We start from the raw sequence: 21,684 nt of genomic DNA on the forward strand, positions 1-21,684 counted from the left end.
TACATGTTTGTAGAAAGCCAAACCAGTACTGAAACGAGAATCAGCAGAGGTAATGGTATATATAAGAGTATATCGTCGATCTGAAAAGGGAGGTAAGAGATGAATCTCTACGACCGATAACAGAGAACCTATGAAATAGACCCCGTAGAAGGAGATCACTGCATTCAAATAGGCAATACTCTCCTCACATCCCTCTGACATTCACTGCACGCTGAGAGGAAAACCGGGCTCCAACTTGCTGCGGAGCGCATATCAACGTAGAATCTAGCACAAACTTACTTCACCACCTCCATCGGAGGCAAAGTTTGTAAAACTGAATTGTGGGTGTGGTGAGGGGTGTATTTATAGGCATTTTAAGGTTTGGGAAACTTTGCCCCTCCTGGTAGGAATGTATATCCCATACGTCACTAGCTCATGGACTCTTGCTAATTACATGAAAGAAACACCTATTATCTCTTTAACCCTTTGAGTGCTAAGCTAGATTTATATATTTTTTTTGTTTTTTTACCATTGGAAAGGTTAGACAATTACCTTTCCAACGGTGGGTCTTGGGGGTCTGTAGCTGCTTAGATGCCTGAGATACAGGCTTCTAAGCAGCATGCCCCCTTTCCCTATTTTGTCCATTGTATTTTTTGAAATAAAGTTGTGCAATGACGTCATCAAGTCATTGCACGTGACGTCACTGCGCGTAACGGGAAGTTGATGGGAGCCCCCAAATTGCTCTCAAGGTAGGTGAGTGCTAGCGACTGCTCTGAGCCATCGTTGGCACTCAAGGGGTTAATAATATAAGCACAGATCATTGGTACAATTGATCTGTGACCTACTCAATGTGTTGTAATGCACTAGTGTGACCCATAACAGATCTGCCAAAAGGGATTAACAAAGTTGGCTAAATATCTCTGACATTTTTGGTTACTGAAGGGCAAATGTACATTTATAATGAATAGCAGGACATGCATGTACATATTTTTATATTTATCCAAATGTTGTATAACATAAAGGCACCATTCGGTGCCAATTACATTTAAATGACAGTCAGCAATGTCTCCACATTTAGTATATTCTGACACCAGATTTATTAGAATATACAACACACAAATATCTGTGTCTGCAAAGAAAAGTGTTACACTTTGGTTATAATAAATCCAGTGTAGGAATGAACTAGATGTTGGAAACCACAGCTATATTTGTAGTTAATTTGAGCAACGAAACACAAGTAACGAAAAAAATTCACATCCAATGGTTAATATTGCGCAAGCTTCAATTCAACTTACACATGGGTTTCTTGAATAACAGAATTTATGCTTACCTGATAAATTACTTTCTCCAACGGTGTGTCCGGTCCACGGCGTCATCCTTACTTGTGGGATATTCTCTTCCCCAACAGGAAATGGCAGAGTCCCAGCAAAGCTGGTCACATGATCCCTCCTAGGATCCGCCCACCCCAGTCATTCGACCGACGGACAGGAGGAAATATATATAGGAGAAACCATATGATACCGTGGTGACTGTAGTTAGAGAAAATAATTCATCAGACCTGATTAAAAAACCAGGGCGGGCCGTGGACCGGACACACCGTTGGAGAAAGTAATTTATCAGGTAAGCATAAATTCTGTTTTCTCCAACATTGGTGTGTCCGGTCCACGGCGTCATCCTTACTTGTGGGAACCAATACCAAAGCTTTAGGACACGGATGAAGGGAGGGAGCAAATCAGGTCACCTAAATGGAAGGCACCACGGCTTGCAAAACCTTTCTCCCAAAAATAGCCTCCGAAGAAGCAAAAGTATCAAATTTGTAAAATTTGGCAAAAGTGTGCAGTGAAGACCAAGTCGCTGCCTTACATATCTGGTCAACAGAAGCCTCGTTCTTGAAGGCCCATGTGGAAGCCACAGCCCTAGTGGAGTGAGCTGTGATTCTTTCAGGAGGCTGCCGTCCGGCAGTCTCATAAGCCAATCGGATAATGCTTTTAAGCCAAAAGGAAAGAGAGGTAGAAGTCGCTTTTTGACCTCTCCTTTTACCAGAATAAACAACAAACAAGGAAGATGTTTGTCTGAAATCTTTAGTAGCCTCTAAATAGAATTTTAGAGCACGGACTACGTCCAAATTGTGTAACAAACGTTCCTTCTTTGAAACTGGATTTGGACACAAAGAAGGTACAACTATCTCCTGGTTAATATTTTTGTTGGAAACAACTTTCGGAAGAAAACCAGGCTTAGTACGCAAAACCACCTTATCTGCATGGAACACCAGATAGGGCGGAGAACACTGCAGAGCAGATAACTCTGAAACTCTTCTAGCAGAAGAAATTGCAACTAAAAACAAAACTTTCCAAGATAGTAACTTAATATCTACGGAATGTAAGGGTTCAAACGGAACCCCTTGAAGAACTGAAAGAACTAGATTTAGACTCCAGGGAGGAGTCAAAGGTCTGTAAACAGGCTTGATCCTAACCAGAGCCTGAACAAATGCTTGAACATCTGGCACAGCTGCCAGTCTTTTGTGAAGTAAAACAGATAAAGCAGAGATCTGTCCCTTCAGAGAACTTGCAGATAATCCTTTCTCCAAACCTTCTTGTAGAAAGGATAGAATCTTAGGAATTTTTATCTTGTTCCATGGGAATCCTTTAGATTCACAACAACAGATATATTTTTTCCATATTTTATGGTAAATTTTTCTAGTTACAGGCTTTCTAGCCTGAATCAGAGTATCTATTACAGAATCTGAAAACCCACGCTTTGATAAAATCAAGCGTTCAATCTCCAAGCCGTCAGTTGGAGGGAAACCAGATTCGGATGTTCGAATGGACCCTGAACAAGAAGGTCCTGTCTCAAAGGTAGCTTCCATGGTGGAGCCGATGACATATTCACCAGGTCTGCATACCAAGTCCTGCGTGGCCACGCAGGAGCTATCAAGATCACCGAGGCCCTCTCCTGATTGATCCTGGCTACCAGCCTGGGGATGAGAGGAAACGGTGGGAATACATAAGCTAGGTTGAAGGTCCAAGGTGCTACTAGTGCATCTACTAGAGTCGCCTTGGGATCCCTGGATCTGGACCCGTAGCAAGGAACCTTGAAGTTCTGACGAGACGCCATCAGATCCATGTCTGGAATGCCCCATAATTGAGTTATTTGGGCAAAGATTTCCGGATGGAGTTCCCACTCCCCCGGATGGAATGTCTGACGACTCAGAAAATCCGCTTCCCAATTTTCCACTCCTGGGATGTGGATCGCAGACAAGTGGCAGGAGTGATCCTCCGCCCATTGAATTATCTTGGTCACTTCTTTCATCGCCAGGGAACTCCTTGTTCCCCCCTGATGATTGATATATGCAACGGTCGTCATGTTGTCTGACTGGAACCTTATGAATTTGGCCTTTGCTAGTTGAGGCCAAGCTCTGAGAGCATTGAATATCGCTCTCAGTTCCAGAATGTTTATCGGGAGAAGAGACTCTTCCCGAGACCATAGACCCTGAGCTTTCAGGGATTCCCAGACCGCGCCCCAGCCCACTAGGCTGGCGTCGGTCGTGACAATGACCCACTCTGGTCTGCGGAAGCTCATTCCCTGTGACAGATTGTCCAGGGTCAGCCACCAACGGAGTGAATCTCTGGTCTTTTGATCTACTTGAATCGTCGGAGACAAATCTGTATATTCCACTGTCTGAGCATGCACAGTTGTAATGGTCTTAGATGAATTAGTGCAAAAGGAACTATGTCCATTGTTGCAACCATCAATCCTATTACTTCCATGCACTGCGCTATGGAAGGACGAGGAACAGAATGAAGTACTTGACAAGAGCTTAGAAGTTTTGATTTTCTGACCTCTGTCAGAAAAATCCTCATTTCTAAGGAATCTATTATTGTTCCCAAGAAGGGAACTCTTGTTGACGGGGACAGAGAACTTTTTTCTTTGTTCACCTTCCATCCGTGAGATTTGAGAAAGGCTAGGACGATGTCCGTATGAGCCTTTGCTTTTGACAGGGACGACGCTTGAATCAGGATGTCGTCCAAGTAAGGTACTACTGCAATGCCCCTTGGTCTTAGAACCGCTAGAAGGGACCCTAGTACCTTTGTGAAAATCCTTGGAGCAGTGGCTAATCCGAATGGAAGTGCCACAAACTGGTAATGCTTGTCCAGAAAAGCGAACCTTAGGAACTGATGATGTTCCTTGTGGATAGGAATATGTAGGTACGCATCCTTTAAATCCACGGTAGTCATAAATTGATTTTCCTGGATAGTAGGTAGGATCGTTCGAATAGTTTCCATTTTGAACGATGGTACCCTGAGAAATTTGTTTAGGATCTTTAGATCCAAAATTGGTCTGAATGTTCCCTCTTTTTTGGGAACTATGAACAGATTGGAATAAAATCCCATTCCATGTTCTCTTATTGGAACTGGATGTATCACTCCCATCTTTAACAGGTCTTCTACACAATGTAAGAATGCCTGTCTCTTTATTTGGTTTGAAGATAATTGAGACCTGTGGAACCTTCCCCTTGGGGGTAGTTCCTTGAATTCCAGGAGATAACCTTGAGAAACTATTTCTAGCGCCCAAGGATCCTGAACATCTCTTGCCCAAGCCTGAGCAAAGAGAGAAAGTCTGCCCCCCACTAGATCCGGTACCGGATCGGGGGCTATCCCTTCATGCTGTTTTGGTAGCAGTGGGAGGCTTCTTGGCCTGCTTACCCTTGTTCCAGCCTTGCATTGGTTTCCAGGCTGGTTTGGGTTGTGAAGTATTACCCTCTTGCTTAGAGGATACAGAATTAGAGGCTGGTCCGTTTCTGTGAAAGGGACGAAAATTAGGCTTATTTTTAGCCTTAAAAGACCTATCCTGTGGGAGGGCGTGGCCCTTTCCCCCAGTGATGTCTGAAATAATCTCTTTCAAATCAGGTCCAAATAATGTTTTACCTTTGAAAGGAATGTTAAGCAATTTTGTCTTGGAAGACACATCCGCTGACCAAGACTTTAGCCAAAGCGCTCTGCGCGCCACGATAGCAAACCCTGAATTTTTCGCCGCTAATCTAGCTAATTGCAAAGCGGCATCTAAAACAAAAGAGTTAGCCAATTTAAGTGCTTGAACTCTGTCCATAACCTCCTCATACGAAGATTCTTTACTGAGCGATTTTTCTAGTTCCTCGAACCAGAAACACGCTGCCGTAGTGACAGGAACAATGCATGAAATTGGTTGTAGAAGGTAACCTTGCTGTACAAAAATCTTTTTAAGCAAACCCTCTAATTTCTTATCCATAGGATCTTTGAAAGCACAACTATCTTCGATAGGAATAGTAGTGCGTTTGTTTAGAGTAGAAACCGCCCCCTCGACCTTGGGGACTGTCTGCCATAAGTCCTTTCTGGGGTCGACTATAGGAAATAATTTCTTAAATATAGGGGGGGGGACAAAAAAGGTATGCCGGGCCTTTCCCACTCTTTATTTACTATGTCCGCCACCCGCTTGGGTATAGGAAAAGCGTCGGGGGGCACCGGAACCTCTAGGAACTTGTCCATCTTACATAATTTCTCTGGAATGACCAAATTGTCACAATCATCCAGAGTAGATAACACCTCCTTAAGCAGTGCGCGGAGATGTTCTAATTTAAATTTAAATTTCACAACATCAGGTTCAGCTTGATGAGAAATTTTTCCTGAATCTGAAATTTCTCCATCAGACAAAACCTCCCTCATGGCCCCTTGAGATTGGTGTGAGGGTATGTCAGAACAGTTATCATCAGCGTCCTCTTGCTCTTCAGTGTTTAAAACAGAGCAATCGCGCTTTCTCTGATAAGTAGGCATTTTGGATAAAAGATTTGCTATGGAGTTATCCATTACAGCCGTTAATTGTTGCATGGTAATAAGTATTGGCGCACTAGATGTACTAGGGGCCTCCTTTGTGTGCATAATTGGTGTAGGCACATTGGTGGATGATGTAGTATCATGTTTACTCCCCTCATTTGAGGAATCATCTTGGGCAATATCATTATCTGTGGCATTACTGTCCTTACTTTGTTTGGACACTATGGCACAATTATCACAAATTTAAATGGGGAGACACATTGGCTTTCATACATATAGAACATAGCTTATCTGATGGTACAGACATGTTAAACAGGCTTAAACTTGTCAACAAAGCACAAAAAACGTTTTAAAATAAAACCGTTACTGTCACTTTAAATTTCAAACTGAAAACACTTTATTACTGAATATGTGAAAAAGTATGAAGGAATTGTTCAAAATTCACCAAAATTTCACCACAGTGTCATTAAAAGTATTGCACACCAAATTTCAGAGCTTTAACCCTTAAATTAACGGAACCAGAGCCGTTGTCAAATTTAACCCCTATACAGTCCCAGCTATATGCTTTGCTGAGACCCAACCAAGCCCAGAGGGGAATACGATACCAAATGACGCCTTCTAGAAGCTTTTTTAGTGATTCTTAGATCCTCACACATGCATCTGCATGCCTTGCTCTCCAAAAACAACTGCGCAGTAATGGCGCGAAAATGAGGCTCAGTCTATAACTAGAAAGGCCCCCAGACTAAAAAAGGTGTCCAACACAGTGCCTGCCGTTTTTTAAACGTTCCCCAAGATTATAATGCCAATTATTAGCTAGAATCTGCATAATATGCCCCAATAAAGCAATCGTTTTAGCCCATAAAAATGTCTACCAGTTTTTAAGCCCTTTTTTAAGCCCTTTATTCTTTTATATTTGACTAAGAAAATGGCTTACCGGTCCCCATGAGGGGAAATGACAGCCTTCCAGCATTACATGGTCTTGTTAGAAATATGGCTAGTCGTACCTTAAGCAGAAAAGTCTGCTAACTGTTTCCCCCAACTGAAGTTACTTCATCTCAACAGTCCTGTGTGGAAACAGCAATCGATTTTAGTTACTGTCTGCTAAAATCATCTTCCTCTTACAAACAGAAATCTTCATCCTTTTCTGTTTCAGAGTAAATAGTACATACCAGCACTATTTTAAAATAACAAACACTTGATAGAAGAATAAAAACTACATTTAAACACCAAAAAACTCTTAACCATCTCCGTGGAGATGTTGCCTGTGCAACGGCAAAGAGAATGACTAGGGTGGGCGGAGCCTAGGAGGGATCATGTGACCAGCTTTGCTGGGACTCTTTGCCATTTCCTGTTGGGGAAGAGAATATCCCACAAGTAAGGATGACGCCGTGGACCGGACACCCCAATGTTGGAGAAAAAGAGAACACAAAACTCATGTATTTTTCCTTTCGTGATTCAGATTAGTGTAAAAGTAAAAAAAAGAAAAAATTATTTGCCCTACTAAGGTATGCTATTCAACAAAGGATATCAAGGGAATTAAGTACATTTGATAATAGATGTAAATTGGAGAGATTTTTTTGTTGTTTTTGTTTTTAAGTTGGGCACTATCTGGATCATGAAAGAAAAAATATTTGAGTTTAATAGGACCAGTAAACCCAGTAGATTTGCATAATCAACAAATGCAAGATAACAAGACAATACAATAGCATTTACTCTGAATTTCAAATGAGTAGTAGATTCTTTTCTAACACATTTCAAAGTTATGTATATTTCCACTCCCCCTGTACCATGTGATAGCAATCAGCCAATCACAAATGCATATACATATAGTCTGTGAGTTCTTACACATGCTCAGTAGGAGCTGGTGACTCAAAAAAAGTGTAAATATAAATCCATGCAGTCTGGATGAGAGATTGGAAATTCTACTTTGATATATTAGAATTGTATTATTCAGCTTAGTTTGGCTAATTTCATAGCGTTAGGACCAGTCTATTATGGGACACCTTGTAAGTGGTGACTGGCTGAGCAGAATATGGCCATATTGTGTGATTAAGATCCCATCTTTAGTTAAAAAAAAATTAAGAAATATTAAGAAGGCAATTTTTTGCAGCATTAAAAAAAAGGTTTAAAATATGTGAAATAATATGTGGACTCGTGTTTTGAGGTGCGCCAATACTTGCTTCTAAAATATAAAAGACTGTGCACATTTTTTTTAATGGAAGTAAATTGGAAAGTTGTTTAAAATTACATGCTGTATCTGAACCATGGAAATTTAATAAAACCTGAGTGTCCCTTTCATACACAACATACCTGGATTATTGTTGCTGACACTTTTTATTTGCCTTTCTGCTGGTTTGGGGAGTTTAGTTTCAGATAATGCAATGCTGGCTGCTGCGTGTTGGGCTTTCTTAATGCTGGTGCTTTCAGCTTCCCATGTTTGGTCTCCCAGTGTCAGCTGTACAGTGAATAGCTTAAAGAAGAAAAACATAAAATAATAAGAGGAACAAGTAAATCTTTTGCATTTTCATTACGATTGAAACCTAACCAAATGGTATTTAATATATAAACAAACATACTTTTTCTAAAATTGTAAAGATTGGGTCAGTTCCTAAGTAGCACTACCCATGGAATAGTTGTTCCCTTTTAAGAGTGAATTACAGACAACTAAAATTCTAAAACCTTTATTTTCAAGTGAGTGTAGGACCCCTCCTCTTCTTGCCACAGACTGATATTATACAGAACAAAGTCAACTGTAGGGGTGTTTGGTGAGTGTTACTTAGAACACTGAGCCCAAATATGAAAATAACAGTCTGATTTAACCCCTTAATGACCGAGGACGTGCAGGGTACGTCCTCAAAAAAAAGGCAGTTAACGCCTGAGGACGTACCCTGCACGTCCTCGGTGTGGAAAGCAGCTGGAAGCGATCCTGCTCGCTTCCAGCTGCTTTCCGGTTATTGCAGTGATGCCTCAATATGGAGGCATCACTGCAATAACAATGTATGGCCATCCGATGCAGAGAGAGCCACTCTGTGGCCCTCTCTGCACCGGAGATCGGTGGCTTCCTTCGTTGGTGGGTGGGAGCAGTACCGGGAGGCGGGTGGTGGCCATCTCCAGGGCCATCAGGTCCCGGTACTGCTCCCACCCACCAACGAAGGAAGCCACCGATCTCCGGTGCAGAGAGGGCCACAGAGTGGCTCTCTCTGCATCGGATGGCCATACATTGTTATTGCAGTGATGCCTCAATATGGAGGCATCCTGCAATAACAATGTATGGCCATCCGATGCAGAGAGAGCCACTCTGTGGCCCTCTCTGCACCGGAGATCGGTGGCCTCCTTCGTTGGTGGGTGGAAGCAGTACCGGGAGGCGGCCATCGATGGCCCTGGAGATGTGCAGGGGGGCGGGATCGTGGGCGGGGATGTCCGGGGGCGCGCGTGCACGATAGGGAGGGGGCGGGCGCATGCACGGGGAGGGAGCGGGTGGGAACGCTGCACTACAGAAAATAGGATTGGTAATAGCATAGGTAATCAGGTTTATACCGCTAATAAAATAAAAAAAAGAAAGCTAAATCAGGGGGTGTTGGGTTGGTATGTGGGAGGGAAGCTACACTACAGAAAAAAAACAGTGAAAAAAAAAACAGAAAACATTTTTTCTGCAAACTGGGTACTGGCAGATAGATGCCAGTACCCAAGATGGCCCCCAAAAAGTCAGAGGGGGACGGTTAGAGAGGTGTTTGGGGGGGGATCAGGGAGGTTGGGGGATAAGGGGGATACTACACAGCAGCATATGTAAATATGCTATACAATTTTAAAAAAAACAACAACAAAGATTCCCTTTATTTTTGTACTGGCAGACTTTCTGCCAGCACTTAAGATGGCGGGGACAATTGTGGGATGGGGGAGGGAAGGGAGCTGTTTGGGAGGGATCAGGGGGTGTGATGTGTCAGATGGGAGGCTGATCTCTACACTAAAGCTAAAATTAACCCTGCAAGCTCCCTACAAGCTACCTAATTAACCCCTTCACTGCTAGACATAATACACGTGTGATGCGCAGCGGCATTTAGCGGCCTTCTAATTACCAAAAAGCAATGCCAAAGTCATATATGTCTGTTATTTCTGAACAAAGGGGATCCCAGAGAAGCATTTACAGCCATTTGTGCCATAATTGCACAAGCTGCTTGTAAATGATTTCAGTGAGAAACCTAAAATTGTGAAAAATATTACGTTTTTTTTAATTTGATCGCATCTGGCGGTGAAATAGTGGCATGAAATATACCAAAATGGGCCTAGATCAATACTTTGGGTTGTCTACTACACTACATTAAAGCTAAAAACATAATTTATGCTTACCTGATAAATTTATTTCTCTTGTAGTGTGTTCAGTCCACGGGTCATCCATTACTTATGGGATATATTCTCCTTCCCAACAGGAAGTTGCAAGAGGATCACCCAAGCAGAGCTGCTATATAGCTCCTCCCCTCACATGTCATATCCAGTCATTCGACCGAAACAAGACGAGAAAGGAGAAACTATAAGGTGCAGTGGTGACTGGAGTTATAATATTAAAATTTAGAACCTGCCTTAAAAAGACAGGGCGGGCCGTGGACTGAACACACTACAAGAGAAATAAATTTATCAGGTAAGCATAAATTATGTTTTCTCTTGTTAAGTGTGTTCAGTCCACGGGTCATCCATTACTTATGGGATACCAATGCCAAAGCTAAGTACACGGATGATGGGAGGGACAAGGCAGGAACATTAAACAGAAGGAACCACTGCCTGTAGAACCTTTCTCCCAAAACCAGCCTCCGAAGAAGCAAAAGTGTCAAATTTGGAAAATTTGGAAAAAGTATGAAGTGAAGACCAAGTTGCAGCCTTGCAAATCTGTTCAACAGAGGCCTCATTCTTAAAGGCCCAGGTGGAAGCCACAGCTCTAGTGGAATGAGCTGTAATTCTTTCAGGAGGCTGCTGTCCAGCAGTCTCATAGGCTAAACGTATTATGCTACGAAGCCAAAAAGAGAGAGAGGTAGCCGAAGCCTTTTGACCTCTCCTCTGTCCAGAGTAAACGACAAACAGAGAAGAAGTTTGTCTAAAATCTTTAGTTGCCTGTAAGTAGAACTTCAGAGCACGGACCACGTCTAGATTATGCAAAAGACGTTCCTTCTTTGAAGAAGGATTAGGACATAATGATGGAACAACAATCTCTTGATTGATATTCCTGTTAGAAACAACCTTAGGTAAAAACCCAGGTTTCGTACGCAGAACTACCTTGTCTGAATGAAAGATCAGATAAGGAGAATCACAATGTAAGGCAGATAACTCAGAGACTCTTCGAGCCGAGGAAATAGCCATCAAAAACAAAACTTAAGAAGATAAAAGCTTAATATCAATGGAATGAAGGGTTTCAAACGGAACACCCTGAAGAACTTTAAGAACCAAGTTTAAGCTCCACGGAGGAGCAACAGCTTTAAACACAGGCTTAATTCTAGCCAAAGCCTGACAAAAGGCCTGGACGTCTGGATTCTCTGCCAGACGTTTGTGTAAAAGAATAGACAGAGCTGAAATCTGTCCCTTTAGCGAACTAGCGGATAAACCCTTTTCTAAACCCTCTTGTAGAAAAGTCAATATCCTAGGAATCCTAACCTTACTCCATGAGTAACTCTTGGATTCGCACCAATATAAATATTTACGCCATATCTTATGGTAAATTTTTCTGGTCACAGGTTTCCGAGCCTGTATCAATGAATCAATAACCGAATCCGAAAACCCACGCTTTGATAGAATCAAACGTTCAATTTCCAGGCAGTCAGCCTCAGAGAAATTAGGTTTGGATGGTTGAAAGGACCCCTAATTAGAAGGTCCTGCCTCAGAGGAAGAGACCATGGTGGACAGGACAACATGTCCACTAGGTCTGCATACCAGGTCCTGCGTGGCCACGCAGGCGCTATCAGAATTACCGATGCCTTCTCCTGTTTGATCCTGGCAATCAGTCGAGGTAGCAACGGAAATGGTGGAAACACATAAGCTATGTTGAAAACCCAAGGGGCTGCTAATGCATCTACCAGCACCACTCCCGGGTCCCTGGACCTGGATCCGTAACAAGGAAGCTTCGCGTTCTGGTGAGATGCCATGAGATCCAGATCCGGTTTGCCCCAACGACGAATCAGTTGAGCAAATACCTCCGGATGAAGTTCCCACTCTCCCGGATGAAAGGTCTGGCAACTTAGGAAATCCGCCTCCCAGTTCTCTACGCCTGGGATGTAAATCGCTGACAGGTGGCAAGAGTGAGACTCTGCCCAGCGAATTATCTTCGAGACTTCCAACATCGCTAGGGAACTCCTGGTTCCCCCTTGAGGATTGATGTAAGCCACAGTCGTGATATTGTCCGACTGAAATCTGATGAACCTCAGTTTTGCTAACTGAGGCCAAGCTAGAAGAGCATTGAATATTGCTCTTAATTCTAGAATGTTTATTGGAAGGAGTTTCTCCTCCTGAGTCCACGATCCCTGAGCCTTCAGGGAATTCCAGACTGCTCCCAAGCCTAGAAGGCTGGCATCCGTTGTTACAATCGTCCAATCTGGCCTGCGAAAGGTCATTTCTTTGGACAGATGAACCAGTGACAACCACCAGAGAAGAGAATCTCTGGTCTCCTGGTCCAGATTCAGCAAAGGGGACAGATCTGAATAATCCCCGTTCCATTGACTGAGCATGCATAGTTGCAGCGGTCTGAGATGCAGGCGCGCAAATGGCACTATGTCCATTGCCGCGACCATTAAGCTGATTACCTCCATGCACTGAGCTACTGATGGGCTTGGAACGGAATGAAGGACACGGCAAGCATTGAGAATCTTTGATAACCTGGACTCCGTCAGGTAAATCTTCATCTCTACAGAATCTATAAGAGTCCCTAGAAAAGGAACCCTTGTGAGTGGTAACAGAGAACTCTTTTCCACGTTCACTTTCCACCCATGCGACCTCAGAAATGCTAGAACTATCTCTGTATGAGACTTTGCATTCTGAAAACTTGACGCTTGTATCAGAATGTCGTCTAGGTACGGAGCCACCGCTATGCCTCGTGGTCTTAGTACCGCCAGAAGTGAACCCAGAACATTCGTAAAAATTCTCGGGGCCGTGGCTAACCCGAAGGGAAGAGCCACAAACTGGTAATGCCTGTCTAGAAAGGCAAACCTTAGGTACCGATAATGATCTTTGTGAATCGGTATGTGAAGGTAAGCATCATTTAAGTCCACTGTGGTAATATATTGACCTTCTTGGATCATGGGTAGGATGGTTCGAATGGTTTCCATCTTGAACGATGGTACCCTTAGGAACTTGTTTAAGATCTTTAAGTCCAAGATTGGTCTGAAGGTTCCCTCTTTTTTGGGAACCACGAATAGATTTGAGTAAAATCCTTGTCCCTGTTCCGATCGCGGAACTGAGTGTATCACTCCCATGATTAAGAGGTCTTGTACACATTGTAGAAATGCCTCTCTCTTTACTAGGTTTGTTGATAACCTCGATAGATGGAACCTCCCTTGTGGAGGAGAGGTTTTGAAATCCAGAAGGTATCCCTGAGATATAATCTTCAACGCCCAGGGATCCTGCACATCTCTTGCCCAAGCCTGGGTGAAGAGAGAAAGTCTGCCCCCCACTAAATCCATCTCCGGATAGGGGGCCCTGTCTTTATGCTGTCTTAGGGGCGGGAGTAGGCTTTCTGGCCTGCTTGCCCTTGTTCCATGACTGGTTGCCTTTCCAACCCTGTCTGTAACGAGCAGTAGTTCCTTCCTGTTTTGGAGCGGAGGAAGTTGATGCTGCTCCTGCCTTGAAGTTACGAAAGGCACGAAAATTAGACAGGTTTGGCCTTAGAGTTTGGCCTTTGGTTTGGCCCTGTCCTGAGGAAGGGCGTGGCCCTTACCTCCCGTAATGTCAGCAATAATTTCCTTCAAGCCGGGCCCGAATAAGGTCTGCCCTTTGAAAGGAATGTTAAGTAGCTTAGACTTGGAAGTTACATCCGCTGACCAGGATTTAAGCCAGAGCGCTCTGCGCGCCTGTATGGCAAATCCGGAATTTTTAGCCGTAAGTTTGGTTAGATGTACTACGGCATCTGAAACAAACGCATTAGCTTGCTTAAGGGTTCTAACTTTGCACAAAGCCTCATCCAATGGCGCTGTGCGAATCGCCTCTTCCAGAGACTCAAACCAGAATGCCGCTGCAGCCGTAATGCATGCAAGAGGCTGCAATATATAAGTCTCGTGTGGTGGCGTCTATAGGAAACATTTTTCTAAATATCGGGGGAGGGGAAAAAGGCACACCGGGTCTATCCCACTCCTTACTAATAATTTCTATAAGTCTTTTTGGTATAGGAAAGACGTCAGTACACACCGGTACCGCATAGTATCTATCCAACCTACACATTTTCTCTGGAATTGCCACCGTGTCGCAATCATTCAGAGCCGCTAACACCTCCCCTAGTAACACACGGAGGTTCTCAAGCTTAAATTTAAAATTTGAAATTTCCGAATCCGGTCTCCCCGGATCAGAACCGTCACCGACAGAATGAAGCTCACCGTCTTCATGTTCTGCAAATTGTGACGCAGTATCAGACATGGCTCTCGTGTCATCAGCGCGCTCTGTCCTTAACCCAGAGCTATCGCGCTTGCCCCTTAATTCGGGCATATTATATAATACTACTTTCATAACATTAGCTATATCATGTAAAGTGATTTGTAAGGGCCTAGATGTACTTGTCGTCTCAATCCTACGCATCTCCCGAGCGGGAGACGCAGGTACTGACACGTGAGGAGAGTTAGGCGGCATAACTTCCCCCTCGTTGTCTGGTGATAGTTTCTCTATCGGTACAGATTGACTTTTATTCAAAGCAATATTAATACAATTGGTACACATCGTTCTATTGGGCTCCACATTGGCTTTTGAACATGATGAACAAACAGTTTCCTCTGAATCAGACATGTTTAAACAGACTTAGCAATGAAACTAGCAAGCTTGGAAATCACTTTTAATAAGTTACAAGCAATATAAAAAACGCTGCAGCGCTTCAAAAATACAGATATAATTAAATAATTCTTAACAAGAAGTGTATTATTAGCAGAGGATTGCACCCATTAGCAAAAGGATGATTAACCCCTCAATACCCAAAACGGATAAAGCGGATATCAATTAAGATTTAACGCTTTTAATCACAGTCAAGCACACTGTCACAGATCTGCTGTGACCGATTACCTCCCTCAAAAATGAATTTTGCAGACCCCTGAGCTCTCTAGAGACGTCCTGGATCAAGGAGGAAGAAGCAGGAAGACTGTGCTAGAATTTTAACTGCGCAACAAGGCGCTAAAACAAGGTCCCTCCCACTCCTATTACAACAGTGGGAGCCCTGATATAACGGTTTCCATGCAGAAAATATATGTTAGCCATGTGGAAAAAAACATGCCCAAAGAGATTTATCACCAAAGTACCTCACAAAAACGAATAACATGCCAGTAAACGTTTTATTAAAAAACAATTTTCCAATGTCATGCAAAGTTATCACTAAGCCTGCTACCAGTCGCTACCACTGCAGATAAGGCTTAAGTATCATTTCAGTTTTAACAGCATTTTCTCAGTCAAATTCTAGTCCCTAGAAAATAACTTGACTGCGCATACATTTATCAGCCTGATACCAGTTGCCACTACTGCATTTAAGGCTGTACTTACATCATACGGTAACAGCAGTATTTTCTTAGTCAATTCCATTCCCAGAAAATAATGTACTGTACATACCTCATTTGCGGAGGACCCCGCATGCTATTCCCAGTTTCTGAAGTTACCCCACTCCTCAGAATGTCGAGAACAGCCAGTGGATCTTAGTTACGCCTGCTAAGATCATAGAATAAAAACGCAGGCAGTTTCTTCTTCCAACTACTGCCTGAGATAGAAAAACAGCACACTCCGGTGCCATTTAAAATAACAAACTTTTGATTGAAGAATAGTTAAGTAAAAACTCCAGCTCCTCTCACGACCTCCTTCTTTGTTGAGGGTTGCAAGAGAATGACTGGATATGACATGTGAGGGGAGGAGCTATATAGCAGCTCTGCTTGGGTGATCCTCTTGCAACTTCCTGTTGGGAAGGAGAATATATCCCATAAGTAATGGATGACCCGTGGACTGAACAAACTTAACAAGAGAAATTAACCCTAGAAGCTCCCTACATGCTCCCTAATTAACCCCTTCACTGCTGGGCATAATAAACGTGTGGTGCGCAGTGGCATTTAGCACCCTTCTAATTACCAAAAAGCAACAACAAAAGCCATACATGTCTGCTATTTCTGAACAAAGGGGATCCCAGAGAAGAATTTACAACCATTTATGCCATAATTGCACAAGTTGTTTGTAAATAATTTCAGTGAGAAACCTAAAGTTTGTGAACAAAATTGTGAAAAAGTGAACATTTTTTTTATTTGATTGCATTTGGCGGTGAAATGGTGACATGAAATATACCAAAATGGGCCTAGATCAATACTTTGGGATGTCTTCTAAAAAAAATATATATACATGTCAAGGGATATTCAGGGATTCCTGAAAGATATCAGTGTTCCAATGTAACTAGCGCTAATTTTGAAAAAAAGGGGTTTGGAAATAGCAAACTGCTACTTGTATTTATGGCCCTATAACTTGCAAAAAAAGCAAAGAATATGTAAACATTGGGCATTTCTTAACTCAGGACAAAATTTAGAAACTATTTAGCATGGGTGTTTTTTGGTGGTTGTAGATGTGTAACAGATTTTGGGGGTCAAAGTTAGAAAAAGTGTGTTTTTTTCCATTTTTGTCTCATATTTTATATTTTTTTTTATAGTTAATTATAAGATATGATGAAAATAATGGTATCTTTAGAAAGTCCACTTAATGGCGAGAAAAACGGTATATAATATGTGTGGGTACAGTAAATGAGTAAGAGGAGAATTACAGCCAAACACAAACACCGCAGAAATGTAAAAATAGCCTTGGTCCCAAACGGACAGAAAATGGAAAAGTGCTGCGGTCATTAAGGGGTTAATTCCCTTATCTTGGCTCACCCTATTAGCACCCATAAATGAATACCAATAAAAACACAAAGACAAGAACAGGAAGAAAGTATCACAACAAAAAAATAAAGTAACAGTAATACACCAGAGGGAAGAAATTGTATAATACAGAAACAATGGTGTAATGTTACAACCCAAAAATATACATCACTGAACTCACACTCATCCGAAAAATTCACCTAGCCAGTCTTTTTTTTCTAGTTGACATAATTAAATCAAAATTAGATTTTCTCAAAATGGAAAACACAACAAAAATAAATAAGGTTTTTCCCCTGCTTTATTTGAAGGTATTGTGTTAGTATATTCTGACTAAAGCAGGAAGACATAGTTATTTGACTGGGCTGTCATTGTGGTCTGTTCTTCCTTTTAAATAAACGGGACGCTAACAAACTGAAGATCCCTTACATCAGAGCATCTTAAACTTTTTTTTCCCTGGGACCTCTTTAGACATTGGAAATGGTTTTCATGACCCCCAATATCACAATATAGTCCAAAATAAACCCCTCGTCAGTCGGCTATACATTTTTGATTTCCAGCCAGCTTTATTGAAATAACATAATACAAATCTTGCAAATATAGGTTACAAATTGGTGGTATGTTTTAAATAATCAAAACAGGCAATGTTGTAAAATACCAGGGTCCCCTAATAAAAGAGACAGAGAAAAAAGAAAGAACAAAACACATTTTGCAAAAAATGAAAAATAAAAAGAAATGTGTCCATTATAACCAAAATTAAAAATGTACAACTCAGAGTCTTCAACTAAATCTAATCAGGCCAAAGCATGTTGACTTCAATTAATGTTTATCGTTATATTCCTTTTTGCCAGGGGAATTAAGAAAAAAAAGGGAGAAAATAAAATGTTTAAAGAGTGTTAGGGGTGATAAAAGGTTCTGTATAAGAAGCCGACAAGGCTTGTATACGGTAATGTTCGTCCATTGTTTTAATTTTTGAGACCGTGGTATTACTCTAGCTTAAGAGAACCAACGGACCTCGTTTTCTACATAGGCAGTGAAGGGGCCTCTCGTGGTTTCATTTTTTAGCTATTAAAAATGTGGCACTATGGACTAATATTTGAAAGTGCTTTTTGGCTGGGGGAGATTGGAAGCTAGGGACGAGATTGCATAACCAGATTAGCAGGCCCAAAAGAAACTGCCGCTGTAAAACAGATTCTATTTCAGTAGTCACAGTTGTGCATAATTTAAAAATGGGGGTTGCACAAAGAGTAGTTTATTGTGTTTGTCCACCTTAGAGGGTTTTTTGCTGCCATGTAATGAAGATGAAAAAAGCTTTACATATTACGTAGAGCCAGAGGAATGTGTGAAAGAATTGTCAATATCTTCTTAATAAATGATGTTTACAAAGATGCGGGAGAAGCTAAGAAAACTGTTCCTGATATGTAGCAATTAAAAAATCTTGCAGCTAGTTGTAACATGGAACTGCAATTCTTCTTTAAGGGAACTCCCCTTTTTCTTTCCTCTCTCATCAATTCAAGGTCCAATAGGAATTTGGTGCAACTACCTCAGCTGGGCTGTGAACTAGTTCCACCTGATATAAGATCGTCTTTCATTTTGCTAATCTCTTGGATTATTAAACTAAATTTTAAGGAATCCTTTCTTTCAAATTTAGCCTTTTTTTGCGATTTAAAATATTTAAAGTCTGTTTTTTTTGTAGCCTCACTTGCTACGTCAATACTTTTTACCTCTCTAATCTACTATGACACCTTGTAGCCCGCAGTGCTACTTTGGAGGCGTTCTGTGAGTTCAGAAGAAGCCGCGCTGACGAGTTAGTTAGCTTTAGTTCATGGTCTCGTAAACCAAACCAGGTCTCTGCTTTACCTCGCTCTACAGTTTCATATCGGAGCTGTGAACGAGAGACTCTGATCATGTGAACGACAAAGTGCAGCAAACATGGTCTCTCTTTCTACAAAGGCATAGTTGAACAGTCACCGTGTACATCCGGGGACGTTACTAGCCAACTACTTTGCGCTGACGAGGCTGAGGCACCAAGCCACTAGAGCAGCTTGGTCAGGAATCACATGAATTGTGGTTTTTACACTCTCCAGTGTATAAGGAGATTGACCAGAGTTAAAGTTCCTAACAAGAGCAGGATTACTCTTTTGAAACAACCTCCTGTCTTGTGTGATTTTCAGGGTAAGGAGTGCATCTCACTCTTGTTTACTCCCTACTATACGAATAGCACTTAAAGGGACAGTATACACCAATTTTCATATAACTGCATGTAATAGACACTATTATAAAGACTAATATGCACAGATGCAGATTAAAAATCCAGTACAAAACAGTTTAAAAACTTATTTAGAAGCTCCCAGTTTAGCACTTTTGATTAGGTTTACTGGGACACCCTGTGAAAGCAGAAACTCCCCCTTCCTCTGCATATGAAAGGCCTTTTACACAAACAGGAGCAAGCTGGAGTAGCTATACATCAGTATACTTGTAAAACTTTAGGGCTTGGTTAAGAGTCTGAAAATCAGCGCAATGTTATTTAAATATCAGCAAAACTATACATTTTTACAAAAAAACTGTATGGGTATATAAAATGGATCATCTACAAAAAAATTATGCATAGAAAAATCTAGTGTATAATGTCCCTTTAAGGTAATTACTAGTAGTAAATGTATCTATTATGTACCTACTTCTGCCTTCTGTGCTGACATTATCCTATCATTTATAGGAAAAAGTATCTCAACTTTCTATATGAATTACTGAGTAAGTCAATGGATGCTTAGATTTTACAGATACCAGGCATCATTAACCGTTTCATAAAACAATTGTCTTTAGTTGTATGATCGGAAAAATCAATTCATGATCCACAGTTGAGGTCATTACTTGACTTCCTCACAATATTAGGTAATTTGGAGGAAAATCATTACTCTAGTAAACAATTATTGTACCTTCAAGTCCTACAACAAAAAGTTTGGGAACTCACCAAGACTTCCACCCTCTACCTAACAATACATATTGTTTTATGTGTGTGTATGTATGTATGTATGTATGTATGTATGTATGTATGTATGTATGTATGTATGTATGTATATATATATATATATATATATATATATATATATATATATATATATATATATATATATATATATACACACACACACACACACACACTGTATTTGCATGTATATAATCTATACACTTTGGTTAATGAATGCAAATTAAATCCAATGAAGGGTTGAATAGTTGCTTTTGAGTCTGAGAATCCTCCTCTGTCAAAGACTCTCAGGTGCAATAGTACTCTCTCTACTGAGGGGATTTAACGAACCCCAGAGCAAGCACCATGTGTTCCCCACAGTGCAGGGTGATCATACCGCAGGATGTGTTACTGCTCATTACTAGAGGATCTCACTATCCCTCTAACCAGACTGTGCTCCAGCTCCTCCCACCAGCAACAGAATGTTTACTGAAGTGTTAGAGGGAACTTAGTTCCTCCAGAAAAAATAGTGCAGGAACTCCGTTCCCATGCGTTCCTGCTCGACTTGACCCCTGCCTTCAAAGAGAGTGTGGAGGTTTTATTTTAAATGCACACAAAGAAGTATGTCAGCTGAGCAGTAGTAGTATTAGGTAGAGTCAATTTGATGATACAGGAACATCATGAGAGATAAACAGCAGAAAGTCCCACAAGAAAGATTATGGCTAAGATTACGAGTGGATTGCTATTGTTTGCTCGCAAGTGATATTGGGTTGTCGCCTTTGTTTGCGTGTAAATTAAATTGCGCTCATATTGGGCTCCGAGAATTACAGCTCATTCTACTAGATCGGTTTCCACATCTTGGGCTTTCAAGATTGAGGCTTCAGTTGATCAAATTTGCAAAGCGGCCATTTGGTCTTCTCTGCATACCTTTACTAAATTTTACCATTTAGATATTTTTGCCCCGTCAGAAGCAGCTTTTGGTAGAAACATTGTTCAGGCAATTGTCTCAGTTTGATAATGGTGCCTATACTTTTTTTTGTGTGTGTGTGTCATAAAATACTTATTTTTGGGGATTTAATCTTGCAGCGAAAAAAGCTGTTTTTATTTTATCCCTCCCTTTTTTTTTTACTCGTATACTTCCACGTATTATATTCCATATGTAACAGATCGTGGACTCTCGCCACCTATATGAAAGAAAACAATTTATGTAAGAACTTACCTGATAATTTATTTCATGGTGGCGAGAGTCCACGAGGCCCCATCCATTTGTGGGTTATATTTTTTTGTTTGAATGCACATCTTTTTTTCTGCTCCTCGTTTTTAGCTTTTACTCCTTAAACACCTCACCACTCTGCTATACATTAAAATGAGGTGTGTATGTGTGAGGTGGGTGGGGTATTTTTAGGCTTTTGAGGTTTGGGAAACTTTGCCTCCTCCTGGTAGGAATGTATTCCCCTTACGAAACAGCTTGTGGACTCTCACCACCAATTCTAAAGAAACACAAAAATACAATTACACAATACACTCATAACAACACTATCTGATATGCTTACCTGATAAATTTGTTTCTTTTTAGACACGATGAGTCCACGGATCATCATCCTTACTTGTGGGATATCACCTCCTGGTCAGCAGGAGGAGGCAAAATGCACCACAGTAGAGCTGTTAAATAGCTCCTCCCTTCCCTCTCACACCAGTCATTCGACCAAAGTTAGGAAGAGAAAGGAAAAGCCAAGGTGCAGAGGTGTCTGAAGTTTACAAAAATTAATAACCTGTCTTAAAAGAACAGGGCGGGCTGTGAACTCATCGTGTCTAAAAAGAAACAAATTTATCAGGTAAGCATAAATTTTCTTTTCTTTTTAAAGACAAGATGAGTCCACAA

General features: G+C 41.4%; 1 protein-coding gene across 2 annotated transcripts in view; it reads right to left on the bottom strand.

Moving 5' to 3' along the window:
- The window catches only part of STAU2 (staufen double-stranded RNA binding protein 2), a 1,329,984-nt gene that overhangs the window by 1,278,529 nt on the left and 29,771 nt on the right, over positions 1-21,684 (bottom strand). For both annotated transcript variants that reach the window (XM_053715129.1, XM_053715130.1), the window contains exon 4: positions 8,097-8,256. In XM_053715129.1, the coding sequence (XP_053571104.1) occupies positions 8,097-8,256 (160 nt within the window). The remainder of the gene's footprint in view (positions 1-8,096; positions 8,257-21,684) is intronic.

Source organism: Bombina bombina, chromosome 5 (genome assembly GCF_027579735.1).
Source record: "Bombina bombina isolate aBomBom1 chromosome 5, aBomBom1.pri, whole genome shotgun sequence".
Classification (NCBI taxonomy): domain Eukaryota; kingdom Metazoa; phylum Chordata; class Amphibia; order Anura; family Bombinatoridae; genus Bombina; species Bombina bombina.